Here is an 18,982-nt window from a genome sequence, read left to right on the forward strand (position 1 = left end):
ATATATATATATATATATATATATATATATATATATATATACATATATATATATATATATATATAATATATACACATACATACATACATACATACATATATATATATATATATATATATATATATATATATATATATATATATATACATACATACATACATACATACATACATACATATATATATATATATATATATATATATATATATATATATATATATATATATATATATATATATATACATATACACACACACACACGGTGAGTCAAAAGTAGCACCCGATTTCTGTTTTTATATATATATATTTCTGTCAGTTGATTGTTTGACATTTGTATTACAGTGTACAAGAAGGCATAAATAAATGAATGACATGTTTATCTTTATCAGCTTTCGGCTTGATGAAAACTTTACCGGAAAGTGGATCGGCCGCCGCGGTCCGATCGAGTGGCCGGCACGCACCCAGACCTTACACCTCCAGATCTCTTTCTTTGGGGGCTCATGAAAGACCTTGTTTATTGTGAAAAGCCTCGTCCCATTCAGGAATTGAAGGCTCAAATCACTGCAAAGTTTGAGGAAATTGATATCGAACTCTGTAAGCGTGTGTGCCACTCTATGCCTGCTCGGCTGCAATTGTGCATCGATCACGAGGGAGGGCACTTTGAAAGTAAAACAGCTTGATACACTTCCGTAATAATTTTCCCCCGAATAAATGGTTAGATAAACATGTCATTCATTTATTTATACCTTCTTGTACACTGTAATACAAATGTCAAACAAACAATCAACTGACATCAACTGACAGAAATATATATATATATATATATATATATATATATATATATATATTGTTGCGAATTATGGAATTTGGCCTCCATATCCGCTTGTAAATATTCCCCTATTTTCTCCGATACTCCCCAACTCTCCCTTACCCCATTCCCTAGTCCCATTGTCTGTAAACAACACCCATTAGAGCCGATCTTCCCCTTCATCCCCCCATTAAATGTCGTTGCCCAGGTCCCCCCGCACCACACGTAGACAATTATAGGACAACTTGCTAGTTATTCTTAATCTATGTCAGTTAAGGACTTGTTTCCATTAATTATGACTCTTCGTTGCACCAGAATGTGATTATATGGCACCTGTTAGGAAGTTTAGGACCTCCCCATACCTCTCCGCATCTCTTCCCCATGAAGAAGCGCCAACTACAACAACAACAACAAAAGAGGGGGGGCGGCGCGGTGACGGCATGGGGAGTGGGCGTCCCTCCTTCCGGCTCGGTTAGCCGCCATTGACCACGCGCTCCACGGGGTTACCACGAAGGGGCTCCCTGTCGGCCCCTCGTCAAGGGCGGAGCCGGTAACCCCCGCACCCAATGAGAAGCCATGGGCCGATGCCATCTGGGGCGGCGCTAACGAGCCGAGGGCGTGTCACTCCCCGCCGGATATACGCGGGCCCCGCGCCGGACGTGACGTCAGATGCGCCCCGAGCTTGGAAGGACAAGACGCCACCCTCCCGAGCGCTGAGCGACCTCCCCGGCATCTCCACCAAAGTCGCGACCCACGAGCGCTGAGCGACCTCCCCCGCATCTGCTGGACACCACCGTACGTGATTCTGTCCCTGAGCCAGGTGCACCTGAGCCATCGACTGCCGCTTTCCTTGCCATCAAATCCCGTGTGAGTCAGCGTTGTCCCGTTTATCTGTGGTCTGTCTAGGGTTAATATAAGGTTGTGTCTAAGTGCCCACCTTCCTATGTTTCCCTCTTGTCCCTGTAATCTAACCTTTTCCGCCTTAATATAACCTCCTCCGGAGGTCTTGAGAACTGAACCCCTGGTGTCGTATTGTGTGATTGTAACCCAGCCGGGTGTCTTCTCTTTCCTATTGAGCCAGCGTAGCCGCGATTAGTTAACATTCGGGCACAATCGGGGTAACTTGTACGGATACGGCGGCCATCCCGCTCGGCCCACCATACCATCAAAGTCGTATCTGTAACAATTTACCCGATTGTGCCCGAATGTTAACTAATCGCGCTACGCTGGCTCAATAGGAAAGAGAAGACACCCGGCTGGGTTACAATCACACAATACGACACCAGGGGTTCAGTTCTCAAGACCTCCGGAGGAGGTTATATTTAGAGGTTATATTTAGAGATATTTAGAGGATAGTTAGGATGAAGGATCTCCTCGCACCATCTGCATCCACTCACCTGAGGTGACAGGTACTCCACACCATGCCATGTTTTGATTATTTTTTTATGATGCAAATGTTTGGATTGTGAGACGCATCATGAAATTGTTACAGATACGACTTTGATGGTATGGTGGGCCGAGCGGGATGGCCGCCGTATCCGTACAAGTTACCCGATTGTGCCCGAATGTTAACTAATCGCGCTACGCTGGCTCAATAGGAAAGAGAAGACACCCGGCTGGGTTACAATCACACAATACGACACCAGGGGTTCAGTTCTCAAGACCTCCGGAGGAGGTTATATTAAGGCGGAAAAGGTTAGATTACAGGGACAAGAGGGAAACATAGGAAGGTGGGCACTTAGACACAACCTTATATTAACCCTAGACAGACCACAGATAAACGGGACAACGCTGACTCACACGGGATTTGATGGCAAGGAAAGCGGCAGTCGATGGCTCAGGTGCACCTGGCTCAGGGACAGAATCACGTACGGTGGTGTCCAGCAGATGCGGGGAGGTCGCTCAGCGCTCGTGGGTCGCGACTTTGGTGGAGATGCCGGGGAGGTCGCTCAGCGCTCGGGAGGGTGGCGTCTTGTCCTTCCAAGCTCGGGGCGCATCTGACGTCACGTCCGGCGCGGGGCCGCGTATATCCGGCGGGGAGTGACACGCCCTCGGCTCGTTAGCGCCGCCCCAGATGGCATCGGCCCATGGCTTCTCATTGGGTGCGGGGGTTACCGGCTCCGCCCTTGACGAGGGGCCGACAGGGAGCCCCTTCGTGGTAACCCCGTGGAGCGCGTGGTCAATGGCGGCTAACCGAGCCGGAAGGAGGACGCCCACTCCCCATGCCGTCACCGCGCCGCCCCCCTCTTTTGTTGTTGTTGTTGTAGTTGGCGCTTCTTCATGGGGAAGAGATGCGGAGAGGTATGGGGAGGTCCTAAACTTCCTAACAGGTGCCATATAATCACATTCTGGTGCAACGAAGAGTCATAATTAATGGAAACAAGTCCTTAACTGACATAGATTAAGAATAACTAGCAAGATGTCCTATAATTGTCTACGTGTGGTGCGGGGGACCTGGGCACGACATTTAATGGGGGGATGAAGGGGAAGATCGGCTCTAATGGGTGTTGTTTACAGACAATGGGACTAGGGAATGGGGTAAGGGAGAGTTGGGGAGTATCGGAGAAAATAGGGGAATATTTACAAGCGGATATGGAGGCCAAATTCCATATTCGCAACATTGCACCCTTCTCTACCCTCGGGGCGTCCCGACCCGATAAATCTTTACCTACTTTAGTGTGGCACGCAATGTAGTTCCCTCTACTATTAACTCTACCCTGAGTGCGACAGTTTTACAGATATTCACAAATGAGTAAATATGTCCCCCTGCGACGTTGCACCCTTCTCCTCACAGAAACACACCCACAGGATAACCGAATCCGGAAAGAATTCTCAAACTAAACATACAGCCGGTAGGGAGCATTATTTACAAGACTACGCTGCTATTTACACTACGATCCAGGACCTGTTTTTGGAGGAACACATGCAGATGTTATGCATAGAGAGAGAGCGCGCTTGCCAACATCGATACACCAACCCACGAGTGCTCTGTGGCCGACGGCCTTTAATAACGTGCAGAGCACCCTTTCCGAGCATCAACAGCACCACCCCACCACCAATCGGTGCAGTCACCATTGTTCAATGAAATAAAAATAAATTCGACAACCCCTAACCCTGCAGGTGTCTCTTGCTCTTCTTGTGGTGCACTTGGTGTTAATTATTAGTGGTTCACCTGTATGGCATAGGTGCCCCGTTGACCCATAGGTCCATCCCCGGGTGGTGCTTGGCCGCAAAAGAGCTGCGGTCCATTGTGGGTGGCCACAAACATTGCGGTCCATATGGTGTACCGATCCAGGCAGCGAACAGCGAAAGTGCAGGCCCACAACTGCGCAGCCAGCACCTCTCTCTCCTCTCTCTCTACCCCAAAGCCAGATCCTCGGAGGTGGGAGACAAAAGAAGAAACAAGTGAGTAAGGTGGTAAGGGCGCAAAAGTGCACGCAATATAAGGTAATGCACACTGGGGGCACATGGGAACCAGGTGAGACAGGTACGTTCCTATCGTACGCCCCCCCCCCCCACCAGGTAACCTACATGGCCCCTCCCTTACCCCTTACTGTATCCACAAAACACAACACTACCCATAAACATCTACTTTACAAATCCACAAACATCCCTACTGTCTTCCCCGTTCCTCCCATATACCAAATTCGTCTTCTCTCCCTCCTAACCAATCAAATTTGCCATTTTCAACTCTCATCAAAATTTGCCATTTTCAACTCTCATCAAAATTTGCCATTTTCAACTCAACATCAAAATTTGCCATCACCAATTCATCATCAGTCCCTCCTAGGGAGGGAGAGATGGAATCACCCCAATGTCTCATCCACGTCGTGATGCGTCTCACCAACCCACACAGCAATTCATCTCCTGCAACAAACAAAGAAAACACAGGTGTGGAGTCATCATCATCACCACAGGTAAGTGGCTGCGTATGGTGCGACAGGTTCATCAATCCTAACTATTTCCTAAATGACTTTAACAACTTTACACTACCCGGGGTCTTTCTCCGGCCAAACCATTGGCCCTCTTACACTATGGGTTCTAAAAACCAATTCCCATTGGCCAAACTGTGGTGCTCTTCAATTTGGGGTCTCACTCCCCCGATTCATCTCCCGGTGCCCTCGTACAATTTCTGGGCCGCGACGTGTACCTCTCCCAGTGGGTCTACCCACCTGCACACCTCCACCACTGCAGTTGCCTCCGAGCTTACCTGCTCCTTACCCTAACCTAACTACCAGGGGAAGGCCCTCTGGCACTCTCCCCACTCGGTGCCCTCTCTGGCACTGGGCTACCCGGGTCCATCCTCCGGATCCTCGGGCCCCATCCACAACTCTACCGGCTCCCAGAGCCCACCTGCGGCCTCACCTGGCCGACATCCTCACAGTGGTGGAGTGCCCAACCAACTACACACACTAACAGGCTACACGCCCAGCCATTTCCACAACACTAATGCACCCATCCACAACACCATTCTGCAACCGCACCACAAATGCCAATATCCAACCACAATTTACCTGTACCCTCTACCTAACACTTACACTACCCGCCCCGGGTATCCGTGATGGGGGTCCACTCTTCCCCCATCCACACCTTCGCACCATGCACACCACTCCGTACCACTCACTCCAACTCTCTCCACACACCTGTACCTGCACACCTGTGCTCTCACACCTGGTGCCACCTGCACCCTTCTCTCCCCAAGCGCATTCGCGCTGATCCACCACACTCACTACTCACACACTGCTCCACACACCTGTCCAGTTGCACACCTGTGCAATCACACCTGTTCAATTCTCACAAACACGGCATCATCTCAGCTAACTACTCCCTTCTAAAACTTGCGCTTCCCAGTCGTCCCTTTAAACTATTGCGCTCCCACGTCATTATCATCCATACTAATCTACCTGCGTCCCCACTACAGGTATCAGTCACTAACTAAACTTAACGTTACCTAATGTCAATCTTCGCTAGATCCCTACACACCATATCCTAACCCACCCGGGCTAGTTTTCACTGCCATACACCCCATAATCTAGTGCTCCTTTGCCCCCCCACCTGTGAGGGATGGTGGATTTGCCATCCCACCACATCGGGGGTCTCTCACTACCAATTTTGCACATCAAATTTCAACAAATTACAAATTTGCCAATCATCTGCCAATCACTGTACCATTACCAATCATCACTCTGCCAATCCTTTGCCAATCATCAAATTTTGCTTTTCTCTAATTTTGGGTCCAAAACACTAACCTCATCACCCAGTCGACTCACTAATACCTCTCGGTGCGCCAATCCCTGTCCAAAGCCCGGCTTCGTAAAGCCAAGCAATGGATGCTGGTTGTTTTGTGCCAGCGGCTGGATGCGTCCGGCACTCGGTGCAGGGACGGGGGCTTACCCGGGCCGAGATCCCACGCATCACCTCGGCGTGGAGCCATCCAATGTCCCGATCTCGACCTGCCGGCACGTCTCACCAAAAAGTGGTCGCCATGACGACCCTTTCTATCGGGCTGCCAGCTCCGCCTAGTGGAGCCTGGACGCGGCCGTTCAAAGCGAGGCCCGGCACGCACCGAGGGCCTGCCTCGGCTAAAAGTCGCTCTAACCTGTGTAACGTCGATGCTTCACCTGGACGCTTACACCCTGCAGCCCGTTCCTTGCTCACACATCCAGCCGTTTCCATGCCCCTCGTACCTTTCCTTACACACCTCGGTACACCCATTCCACTCACAGCCTTGGTCACACACCTGACCACCGAACACTTTGGCACACATTCGTTGCTCGCACACCTCACCAAAACACCTCTTCGCGCCCCCTCCTCTGTGACAATCACAGGTGTGCCCTCATTCGCACACCCAACCACGTGCCTCACTACCAATTCCAGCGTGCATTCCCACTCACGCTCTACCATTCCAGGTGTGCATCCTTCCATCCCAGGTGTACATCCTCGCTCACCTGTCACAACAAACTCACTCTCCTTGTCACTCTCACTACTCTCACCTCCATTCTTGACAGCGCACTCACCCTTACTCTTGACAGCGCACTCTTTCCTCGTGCACCTGCCCGTCACACACCTTTCTCGCGCACACTCTCCCGTTACACCCTCTGTAACACTCACCACAGGTGGACACTCTTCCTTACTTCTGACAGCGCACTCTTTCCTCATGCACCTGTCCGTCACACACCTTTCTCGCGCACACTCTCCCGTTACACCCTCTGTAACACTCACCACCCCGCGCTTCCATGTGCTCCCTCGCACACACGCTACGACCGACTCACTCTCGCCAGCACCCTCACTCCTTGGCACGCACTTTTTCCTCACACACCCCAGAGTCGGACTTTCTCGCACACCTCCTCTTTCGCACACCAGACCTGTCGCACACTTCACCAACGGCCTCTCACGAACACCCGGGTCCATCTCGACCCCCAAGCTTATTAAATCCCCTGGCGCATCATACGCACGACCATATTGGTCACCACTTACACCGGGTCCTCTTCCTCTTCGCTTCTCCTCCATCACCTGCGAATCCCTCATCCGGTTAATGAGCACATCATCACGATCCGAACACAGACTTTGGACCAATTCTTTTACTTCCTCCTTTATCTCTTTCTTATCCTCTCTCCGTCGCTTCTTAATTTCGCTCACCCCTTCTTCCACTTCCTCTAATTTTTGCTTCATCTCCTTCATCTCTTCGTGCGCCCCTTTAAGTTCTTCCTCTAACTCCACTTTATTTTTTTCTATGTGCTCCCGCACCTCCCGCTCTTTAACCTCCATTACCTCTACCACCTTGTCCATTTTCCTCGTCAGGTCCTCATGTACCGTCTGGCACTCTTTTTTAATTACCCCTACGTCCTTTTTCATCTCCTTCTGTGTCGATTTTAAACCCTCTATTACCGCTGTGTTCTTCTTTACCTGGTCCCCCAGCTCCTTTTGTCCCACTGTCAGTTGTTCTACTCCCAGCGTCAACTCCTCTATACCACCTTGCAATTTTACAGTCCCCTTTCTCACCTCTTTCTCCATGCGCTCCTTACAGTGCCTCACCTCCTCGCGCACTCCTCCGACCTCCTCACTCACTCCTCTTCTGATCTCCTCCCCCATCACTTGCATCTCCTGCCCAGATGCCACCCTCATCTGCTCCATTTCCTCCCTGTGAGCATCCAGTTTGGTTTCTACCCCCATTCTGACCCCCTCTATCTGCTGCTCCATTTGTTTAACTTCCCTTTCCGCTTGGTCCCTCATGTCCCTCAATTTGCCTTCCATACTGTTTTCTAACCCCTCTAACCCTTTTTGCATCCCTTCCATTTGATTCTCTTGAGCGGCCATTCTGTTTTCTACCCCCGTTAACCCATTCTTTACTTCTTTTATCCCGTTGTCTAACTCCTCAAAATTATTGTCTAACTTCTCAATTTTCTTGTCTAACTCCTCAAAATTATTGTCTAACTTCTCACTGGTACCCCTCGCTTCGTCCCTCATTACCCCCAATTGCTCACTCCGAGCCCTCGCTTCGTCCCTCATTACCCCCATTTGGCCCTCCAATCGCTCACCCTGAGCATCCATCCGGTTTCCCAACCGCTCACTATCAGCCCTCGTTTCCTCCCTCATTTTCTCGCTATTCTGGGCCATAAGGGCCTTCATTTGTATGAAAAAAAGGCCCCAATCCATCGGGGGCGCTGCCACGGTCGCTGGCGCGGTGATCAGCGAGGCGCCATTTTGCGCGCCCGCTTCTTCGTGCGTGACGGCGCTATTTTGCGCGTCTGCTACCCTCGCTGCTTCGCTCTCCTCACGTCCCTCAATTTGGTCCTGGACCGACCCTGCCTCACTCTCCCCTACCGGACCCCAGCTGTCTTGATCCGCCATAGCGCGACTTTCAAAATTCGGGTTTTTATTATTTTTTTTTTTTTTTGTAAAACACAATCAAATTTCGCTGTTATAATTTCGAGCGCGTAAACGCGCTCCGGGTCCAATCTCACTCCTCGACACCAATTGTTACTATAACACAATTGGTGTTCCAAAATTTGGGCCTAACAAATTTAGTCCCAGGTCCGAATCCCAACTCCTGACAACCAATTGTTACAGATACGACTTTGATGGTATGGTGGGCCGAGCGGGATGGCCGCCGTATCCGTACAAGTTACCCGATTGTGCCCGAATGTTAACTAATCGCGCTACGCTGGCTCAATAGGAAAGAGAAGACACCCGGCTGGGTTACAATCACACAATACGACACCAGGGGTTCAGTTCTCAAGACCTCCGGAGGAGGTTATATTAAGGCGGAAAAGGTTAGATTACAGGGACAAGAGGGAAACATAGGAAGGTGGGCACTTAGACACAACCTTATATTAACCCTAGACAGACCACAGATAAACGGGACAACGCTGACTCACACGGGATTTGATGGCAAGGAAAGCGGCAGTCGATGGCTCAGGTGCACCTGGCTCAGGGACAGAATCACGTACGGTGGTGTCCAGCAGATGCGGGGAGGTCGCTCAGCGCTCGTGGGTCGCGACTTTGGTGGAGATGCCGGGGAGGTCGCTCAGCGCTCGGGAGGGTGGCGTCTTGTCCTTCCAAGCTCGGGGCGCATCTGACGTCACGTCCGGCGCGGGGCCGCGTATATCCGGCGGGGAGTGACACGCCCTCGGCTCGTTAGCGCCGCCCCAGATGGCATCGGCCCATGGCTTCTCATTGGGTGCGGGGGTTACCGGCTCCGCCCTTGACGAGGGGCCGACAGGGAGCCCCTTCGTGGTAACCCCGTGGAGCGCGTGGTCAATGGCGGCTAACCGAGCCGGAAGGAGGACGCCCACTCCCCATGCCGTCACCGCGCCGCCCCCCTCTTTTGTTGTTGTTGTTGTAGTTGGCGCTTCTTCATGGGGAAGAGATGCGGAGAGGTATGGGGAGGTCCTAAACTTCCTAACAGGTGCCATATAATCACATTCTGGTGCAACGAAGAGTCATAATTAATGGAAACAAGTCCTTAACTGACATAGATTAAGAATAACTAGCAAGATGTCCTATAATTGTCTACGTGTGGTGCGGGGGACCTGGGCACGACATTTAATGGGGGGATGAAGGGGAAGATCGGCTCTAATGGGTGTTGTTTACAGACAATGGGACTAGGGAATGGGGTAAGGGAGAGTTGGGGAGTATCGGAGAAAATAGGGGAATATTTACAAGCGGATATGGAGGCCAAATTCCATATTCGCAACAATATATATATATATATATATATACACACACACAAACAGAAATCGGGCGCTACTTCTGACACCCTGTACATAAAAAATTTGTTGTGCGTTTTTGTTTGTGTGCTCGTTTTCATTATATGCAGTCGTGAACCGCTAGATGGAATGAGTTAAAAACTGGCGGTTGTCATCAGGGTGTGCCGCGAGTGGTTTTAACGGATTAAAAAAAAAAAAATCATAGTCCCGAGGTTCAGGATGGATCGAATTGTGTCTATGTAAATGTGTATCGTATAACAACGCCACCTAGTGGAAGCCGGTATTACAAGTCAAACCGTAAAATTGGGGGAATTGGCCAATTGGTAAGGTCAGGTTATTTACTAGTTCATATAATCCAAGCCGCTCCATTTAGCCCATCTGCTTTGTGCAGTATATAGCCAGCAAATTCATCCTTCCTTTAAACCCAAATTCCCTTTATGCTCACGTCCATACCCAGGGGCGTCGAGAGGCAGCAACGGGCCCCAAGGCAACCAACCTCAGGGACCCCACCCATACCCTCTTCTCTTTTATAATTTTTTAAAGGAACTTTCTTTCATGAAGATCCTAAATTAGTGGAGCAACGAACTTATAAAGCAAAATCACAGGAGCAGCCTTTTTAGCTCACAGTACAAGTGTTGAAAAGTAAATAAATAAAGTATGAACAAATCTATTATGCAAGTTTAAGTTGGTGCACCTCATACGTGTTGCAGAGTACGGAACATACAGTACAGTCCAATTGTCCCAAGCAGCATGGAAATGGAATGCTCCAGACAAACGGGCTGAAACAGTATGTAATAAAATGTACACAAGGACAAAATTATTGGCGCTGAGGAAGCGCCTCTAGCGATTGACTTCCAGCCAGTGTAACGCTAATTCCTGTCACAGGAATTCTGAGATCATATAAGTGGGCGTGGCAGTTCCTGATTGGTTCGTGTTGGGGGACTTCTGGGAGAGGCTTCATAAACAAATATCCACCATTTTATTAACTCGCATAGCTTTGAGGCCTGCTTAGTTAGGCCCGTGCTGTCTTTCTCCCTCACACAGGTTTATTTCAATTCTAATTCGATATATCATTTCATTTTTAACAGTCGCTAACATAGTGTTAGACTCGGTTGAAAAAATTGCCAAGATATATTTTTTTTAAATCGCTGCACGGTCGGTCATACACCGCCTAAAATAACAGACGGGAAAATGGCGAGATATATTAAAAATTCGTGGCGGACTTTCCAATTCCTTTGCATTAATTAAATAAAATAATTCTGTATACTGATTTTTATTGTCATATTCTTCATTATGCCTATGTACTCTGAAATAATGAGGAATCGGGAATAACAAAAGTGGATATGTCAAATCTTACTCGATCCCATATTACATGTACTTTCATTGCATACAAATTATACTTCCTCCTAGAAATTCCATGCCCGAACCTCAGCGCAATCCAAGAGGATTCACTTGTTATTTATCCGTGTCATTTACCTGAATATTTTAGCGAGAAAAACAAATTGTCACTTTCATTTAGCCGTATGATCGAAAATAAAGGAGATAGCGGGATGTTTGGACCGATCGAGTCAATTCGCACCGACTGTTGAACATTATTTCTCCGTAAGATTGGCAAAAAAAAACTACGTGAGAAGATGGTTAATGATTTTTTTTGGACAAAGAGGATACAAACCGATTTCTTTGCAACGCACATTTCTGGTTAATAACCATTTTCTGTAAAGTTTGAAACTACCATTAACAGCGGTAAATGTTGTTTTCTTTCCGGCAAGAAATCCAGCAATGCAAGCAAAATCAGCTTCTGGGTTCAAATTGAACGATGAGGAAATGAGGGTGAGCCAATGAGGGGTTTCACTGTACTGTTTAAAAATAATTACAGAAGAAGCTCGGGCCCTCAATAGAACCCGGGCCCCGAGGCAGCAACCCCTCCTCATGCCCGCCTCTCGACGCCCCTGTCCATACCCACTAACCGCTCGCATACCCCTCAAAAGCAGTTAAAGTTGCTTTTGTCAAATGAAATGCTCCAAGTTGTATTCTTCCTTTAATTTCCAATGTACAGACTGCCAAATTTTTAATCTATTAATCAGACACTATCACATGAAGCAAACACCTAATATACATGTCCAAAAAATGGAGGTGTTTGATGCATTTATACTCACATTGTCTTTTTGTCGTTGCACCATTTCAACTCCAGTTTCACTCTGTTGTGGTTTATTCTTGATTTGGCTCTGGCTTTTAGGCTGCTTGCTGGACTTTGTAGGTGTTGTTGCTTCTGGCTGAGTTTCCATTTTCTCTGCTGAAAGCCTGTGAAGTTCTTCCTTAACATCTACATCAATTATGGTGCCCAGAACTCGGATCATGGCGATTAGGGCCTCTGCACGACTGTGTGCAGGAAATGCATCTTGGAGGTTCCACAGCGTGCCTGAGAAAATTCACATTGCACTTATTTTGAAAATGTATTCTGCAGCATAATTTTACTGCTTTGATGCATCTACCTGGTACCATGAGGTGTTGTATGATAATATTATCTCAGCTGATGCAATTCCATTCTCACACCGAATGCATTTTAACAGTATACAAACTAATGTGGTTTAACCCACTGTTTGTCAGTATTTTTTATTATTGAAGAATTTCAAACCTCATAACTGAGCTGTACAATGAGAATAAAATGAAGGGCAAATAATTAATAATTTTTTGGTAATGATGGTGTCGGGCACCATGATGAAAGCATACCATGCGATGCTACAGATAAGTAATGTAACATGTCTGGGTCGTGAGAGACTATGGGCACGCTGGGGAGTTTTGCCCCAATAAACACGGACCTGACAACACAGCTCAATTCAAACCAGTCGCGAGAAAGGTCATGTGGCCAATGTGTTGATGTTTGCTTCATTTCCATCAAGCAGTACTGTTGTCAATTAAAATTCATCAACTCAAGCAGTGGGGAAAAGTAGACCGTAGTCAAGCACAGAGGCATTTTTGGCCCTAATACTTCGAGTTAACTTGTTTAAATAAGAGGGAGAGAGATAGAGGGAGAGAAATTAATGAGATAAAGGAAGGAAATGTTGATAGTCAAATTAAGTATCCAAAAAGGACCAATAACTACCAAGAAACGAAAAATGGCAGTTCAACTAATTATCGACACAGCAGGAAATGTTTCTGGGTTATACTCGCTGAATATGTATCTGCAAATCCAAACCATTTCAGCCAAACAAATGATCAATCATGTTGTAGTCAATCAATAATGATAGTTCACCACCTGACAGAAAGCAGGATTAGATATCATAAAATAAATAGAAAATTGAGAAGATTCAATTCAACTCATTTTGCTGAGATCAAATACTTGTACAGTTATTGATAAAGGAATATATTATCCTTCATCTCCAACCATAACTCCATCCCTCTTTCCTTTATAAGGGGTGAGGTCCAAAGGCACCAAGCTACCTACTGCCTTGCCTTGACCACCGTAACACTCCACTTCCCTCTATTCTCAGCCAACTCTCTCCACTCTCCAACTAACCCTAGTCATGGCCCTTAGGGATATTTTGGGGCCGTTTGGTTCAAATTCTTCCAAAAGCACCAAATTTGGCCCAGATGTTGCCCATGCCATACTCTTTCGATTTTTGACGGGCGCCCCCCCCCCCCCCCCGGGGGCCCCATATTGGCGAAATACTAAATGGCCGCAACCCAGATTAGAGGAAAATCAGTTAAATAACCAAAAGGGTTGGAATCATGTATGATACCACTTTTCAGGGGTTTTCGAGGTCGAGGAATCCAATTATGATGTTATTTTGATAATTTGAGGTCAAGGTCAACCCTCAAGGTCATCTTAAAGGTCATTTTTTAGTCAAACGTGTCGGTTTTTGAGTTTTTTGTCAAGATTTACGCGAGGTTCACCATTTTATGTTTCTGGGTTGGGTAATCGAACTCTGACCTTATTTTTGACAATTAGAGGAAATATTTACAGGTCTATTTCCTAATTTTCAGGCATATGCAGTTCATAAGTCTAATTACAAAGCTACGGATTTTGATGTTTTATGAACTGTATGCCATATCCTTGTGTTTAATTTTTGTGCGATCATGATCCGGGTTCATGTATACATGATTGTATACACGTCATAAATATGACGTCATAGGTCATGTGACCTGGCGGCCATATTGGATTTTATGAAAACCTTAAAAATGGATCCCTGCCTTCATTTTTCGATCGATTCATTTTGAACTTTGACCACTTATAGTACGCCATGTGATTGGATGCATATCCTAATTATGACGTCATAGGTCAGGTGACATGGCGGGATGGACCGGTATGGTCCCCGGATCATACCGCCCTTGGCGCCCGTCAAAAATCGAAAGAGTATGGCATGGGCAACATCTGCGCCAAATTTGATGCTTTTGGAAGAATTTGAACCAAAATATCCCAAAGGGCCCTGACTACCCCACCTTATTGATATCCCTCCTCACACAATCCTCACATCTCAACTGTGGTCTACCTCTTTTCCTCCTACCTTATTCCCTCAACCTATCCACTCTTTGCCACACTCTTCCCCCATCCACGCCGTGTTGAGCCCATCTCAGCTGGCATTTCACCAATCTCCCCATAAAGCTCATCTGCACACTAATCTCCTCCCCGAGTTCATCCATTCTCTTTATATCCACCCTCTTCACTCACGCAATCCTCCTGACCCAGTTGTTCTCGCAAACTTGCAGCGTCTGTTGTTGTCTCTGTCAGTGTCACCATTTCCAAACCGTAAAGGCAGGCCAGCAATACGCACGACTGTTGAACCTTTCCTTTCAATCTCCTTGAAATATTTCTGTCTGCCATTAATCCCTCCACCCACCTCCATGCATTCACACCCACCTGAATCCTCCTCCACACCTCTGCCTCCCCATCCCCGATTACTATTTCGTCCGTCCCCCCTCCAAATACTGAAACATATTTCCCTGTCTGATCTCCTTCCCCCCTAATATGATATTCATTTATTTACTCTGCTGCCCCACCCACATAACCTTCGTATTCTCCATGCTAATTTTCAGCCCATGTTTCTCAAATGCCTCCTTCCTCTGCCCAGGTACAGTCACTTGAAAAAGTAAGTACACCCCATGTAAAGTTTTGACTTTTTCAACATATTTCAACATACAGCTATATTGTCTTCATTTCAACAATATTGATAGATAAAGGTGATATAATATAACAAATATCATGAAACATTTACATTTTGTAGTCCATTGTATTATTTAAATAAACATAAATGTAAATTTCGCATGTGGAAAAAGTAAGTACACCCCTACATTTATCACTACTTCAAATACCTAAAATTAGAATCAGGTGCACCAGCTCAGGTGCAAATGATTAGAACATTGTTAAAGAGGATCTTGGAAGAACCTGTCTTGTTTAAATCTCAGACATTTAGTTTGGTTTGCTCTTTGTTGTTGAAGTGTGTGGCATCACCATGCCTAGATCAAAAGAGCTCTCTGAGGCCTTCAGACAGAAGGTTATAGATGCCAACGAGTCTGGGAAGGGATTTAAAAAGATCTCCAAACAATTTGAAATCAATCATTCGACTGTCCAGAAGATCATCTACAATTGGAGAAGATTCCAAACAACTGCCAACTTGTTCAGGCCAGGCCGCCCCAGCAAGTTCAGCCGAGAGCAGACCGCAAGATACTGAAAGAAGTCTCGAAGAACCCAGAATGTCATCACGGGACCAACAGGTAGCTCTTACCACTGTTGATGTCAAAGTGCACGAGTCTACCATTAGAAAGGGGCTGCACAAATTTTATCTACATGGGAGATGTGCCAGGAGGAAACCTTTGCTGTCCAGAAAGAGCATCAGGGCAAGACTAAAGTTTGCCAATGAACACCGACCGAGGCAAAGACCAGCACTTCTGGAACAATGTGCTCTGGACAGATGAGTCAAAGGTAGAGCTATTTGGCCACAGTACCAGAAGACATGTTTGGCGAAAACCAAAGACAGCATTTGACCACAAGAACCTGATACCAACTGTAAAGCATGGTGGTGGAAATATTATGGTTTGCGGCAGCTTTGCTGCATCAGGGCCTGGGCAGCTCATCATCATAGAATCCACTATTAATTCTTCATTGTACGAGAGGGTGCTTGAGGATAATGTGAGGCCATCTGTCGGAAAGTTGAAGCTCAACCGAAGGTGGACCTTTGCAACATGACAATGACCCTAAACATACCAATAAATCCACCAAGGAACGGCTGAAAAGAAAGAAATGGAGGGTTCTGGAATAGCCAAGTCAAAGCCCGGATCTAAATCCCATCGAGATGTTGTGGGGGGATTTGAGACGAGCTGTGCATGCAAGAAACCTCTCAAACATCGCACAGCTAAAACAATTCTGCATGGAGGAGTGGGCAAAAATTTCTCCCAGTCGATGTCAGAAACTGGTAGACAGTTATAAGAAACGCCTACTGAGGTTGTTTCTGCCAAAGGGGGAAATACCACCTATTATGCGGATCATGCCGCTTCCGGTCCGGTCTGAAGAGGACGCAGGTGTCACATGCTCGCCGCTTCTTCGACTGGGCCACTGTCAGTTGCTTGCTTTTTTGGTGGTCGTGCGGATTTTTTGGCCATCGAGTCTGCCCTCCGCATAGTCCCGGCTAAGCTCCCTGCTTCGCCTACCCGGCTCCTTCGCCTGCTCGCTGTTTCCTCGGGCACGCTCTCGTGGGTTGTGTCCTTCGCAGCGGTGTGGCGGCGGTTTTCCCACCGTGATCTTGATTTGTAGCGGCGGCGGTTGATTGCCGCTGCATTTCCCGCTTTGCCGTGATCAACCTTGGCCTCGTGATCGTCTCTTTGCTCCTGTCTGCCCTCTGCTTGGTCCAGACTCTGCTCCTGGCTTCACCTACCTGGCTCCTTCGTCTCCTTCTTTTCCTTGGGCCTGTTCCCATGCGTTGGGACCATTGTTTCACCTCCTCAACCTTGGCCTCGTGCTCGCCTCTCCGCTCCTGCCTGGCATGGCTCTGCGGTACTCCGCCACAAGGCTCCTTCTGCTCAATACCCGCTCCACCCCATCATGCATCTCTGCCATCAAATCAAATGGACTCCTCCGACGACCCAGGTACATTCACCATGGCTCTGGTCGTAAGTTTGTATATGTACAATCAGGTCACTCCATCCCCGTCCTCTGGTCGGCTCAGCGCACTCTCACTCTTCGTCCCAGCGCACCTAGTCACGGCAACGCACAAAATCGTACCTCCTGCCTGCGAACCCTGGCTAAATCACTTGAATTCATCCCCGCTGTTCAAAACAACATCAAGCTCACCCTGTTCAACACCCGGTCCCTCAACAACAAATGCCTCATCCTCAACAACTACATCCTGGATAACAAACTGGACTTTCTCTGTCTCACCGAAACCTGGCAACAACCACTGGACTACTACACACTCAACCTCACCACACCCAATGGATATTCCTACATCAATAAACCACGCTCGGAGGGCCGAGGTGGTGGAATTGCCGTTTTCCACCGTCAAGACATCAGGACCAGCCTCATCCCCATCGCCTCATCCTTTGAACACCTGGCTTTTCAACTCTCTGGTCGCACGCAGTCAGTCATGGCTGTCGTCTACCGCCCTCCCAAACCACACCCATTATTCCTGTCTGACTTCTCCGACTTTCTGACCCAGCTATGTTCCCTCTCCCCCTCAATCCTCCTCGGTGAATTCAATATCCACATGGACTCCACTGACTCCACAATAACCACTGACTTCACTGATTTACTCACCTGCTTTAACCTCACTCAACATGTCAACTTTCCTACGCATATCCGTGGTCACATTTTGGACCTTGTCTGCTCCACTGGATTAATTTGCACCATCTCTCTGGCTCCGACCTCACCCTCTCTGACCACTTAGCCATCACTATGACCATCAACATCCCCACCCCAACACCAAGACATTATCGCACTATCAACTTCCGTAAGCTAAACGCTCTTTCACATACCTCATTCTCATCCACCCTCTCTGAAAAAATGTCCACTTCTCCCTTCATTGACCTCCACACCCCTTCCGACCTCACTGACTACTACAACCACACTCTCTCCTCCTGCCTTGACCAGCTTGCGCCTGTACCAAAACAGTTTCTTTCACCCATTCTGCTCCCTGGTTTACCCCTGAACTCCGCCTGATGAAAACTCGTGCTCGCCAACTTGAAAGACTCCGCAATAAAACAGGTCTCACAGTTCACTCCCAAGCCTACAACACTACAAAGATGCCCTCTCCCACGCCCGCTCCGCCTACTACTCTCAAATTATCCACTCTGGCTCCGGAAACCCAAAAGCACTCTTCTCGACAATAGACAAACTCCTCCGCCCCCTGGACACCACCACCCAGTCATTCACAGTAGACAACTGCATCTCCTTCCTTTCTTTCTTCCAACGCAAAATTGACATCTACAACAGCTTGACCACCGCCGCACCCGCTCCCCCTCCAACCACCTGCTCCCCCTTATCCTGCCTTCCCCTGTCTCAATTCTCCCCTGTCTCCCCGACTGACCTCTCTGAACTCCTCATAGAAATGAAAACTGCCACCTGCACTCTTGACCCCATCCCCTCCAGCTTTGTCAAGACCTCCCTCCCTGCTCTCTCTCCACTTATCATTGCAACAATAAACTCCTCCCTGTCTACAGGCATCGTCCCACCATCCCTCAAAATTGCTGCTGTTACCCCCATTCTGAAAAAACCTGGACTAAACCCTGACACCCTAAATAACTTCAGAACCATCTCCAACCTACCCTTTCTGTCAAAAGTTTTGGAACGCGCTGTAGCCGCTCAACTGAAACATCACCTCTCTGCCAATAACCTGTATGAAACATTCCAATCCGGATTCCACTCCAACCACAGTACTGAAACTGCTCTCCTCAAAATCACCAACGACCTTCTCCTCTCCTCTGACGCTGGCAACCTCAACATTCTCGTCCTCCTCGACCTCAGCGCTGCCTTTGA

The 18,982-nt window shown here is 47.8% G+C and overlaps 1 protein-coding gene across 8 annotated transcripts in view; it reads right to left on the bottom strand.

The window, feature by feature from the left end:
* The window catches only part of HEATR3 (HEAT repeat containing 3), a 92,685-nt gene that overhangs the window by 44,787 nt on the left and 28,916 nt on the right, over positions 1 to 18,982 (bottom strand). For all 8 annotated transcript variants that reach the window (XR_013624553.1, XR_013624554.1, XM_068128822.2 and 5 more), the window contains one exon: positions 12,174 to 12,436. Coding sequence is in view for 6 of the 8 variants with exons in the window: in XM_068128822.2 (XP_067984923.2) it covers positions 12,174 to 12,436 (263 nt within the window). In the remaining 2 variants the exon portion in view is untranslated. The remainder of the gene's footprint in view (positions 1 to 12,173; positions 12,437 to 18,982) is intronic.

The sequence above is a fragment of the Myxine glutinosa genome, chromosome 9, assembly GCF_964187855.1.
Source record: "Myxine glutinosa chromosome 9, kmMyxGlut1.1, whole genome shotgun sequence".
Classification (NCBI taxonomy): domain Eukaryota; kingdom Metazoa; phylum Chordata; class Myxini; order Myxiniformes; family Myxinidae; genus Myxine; species Myxine glutinosa.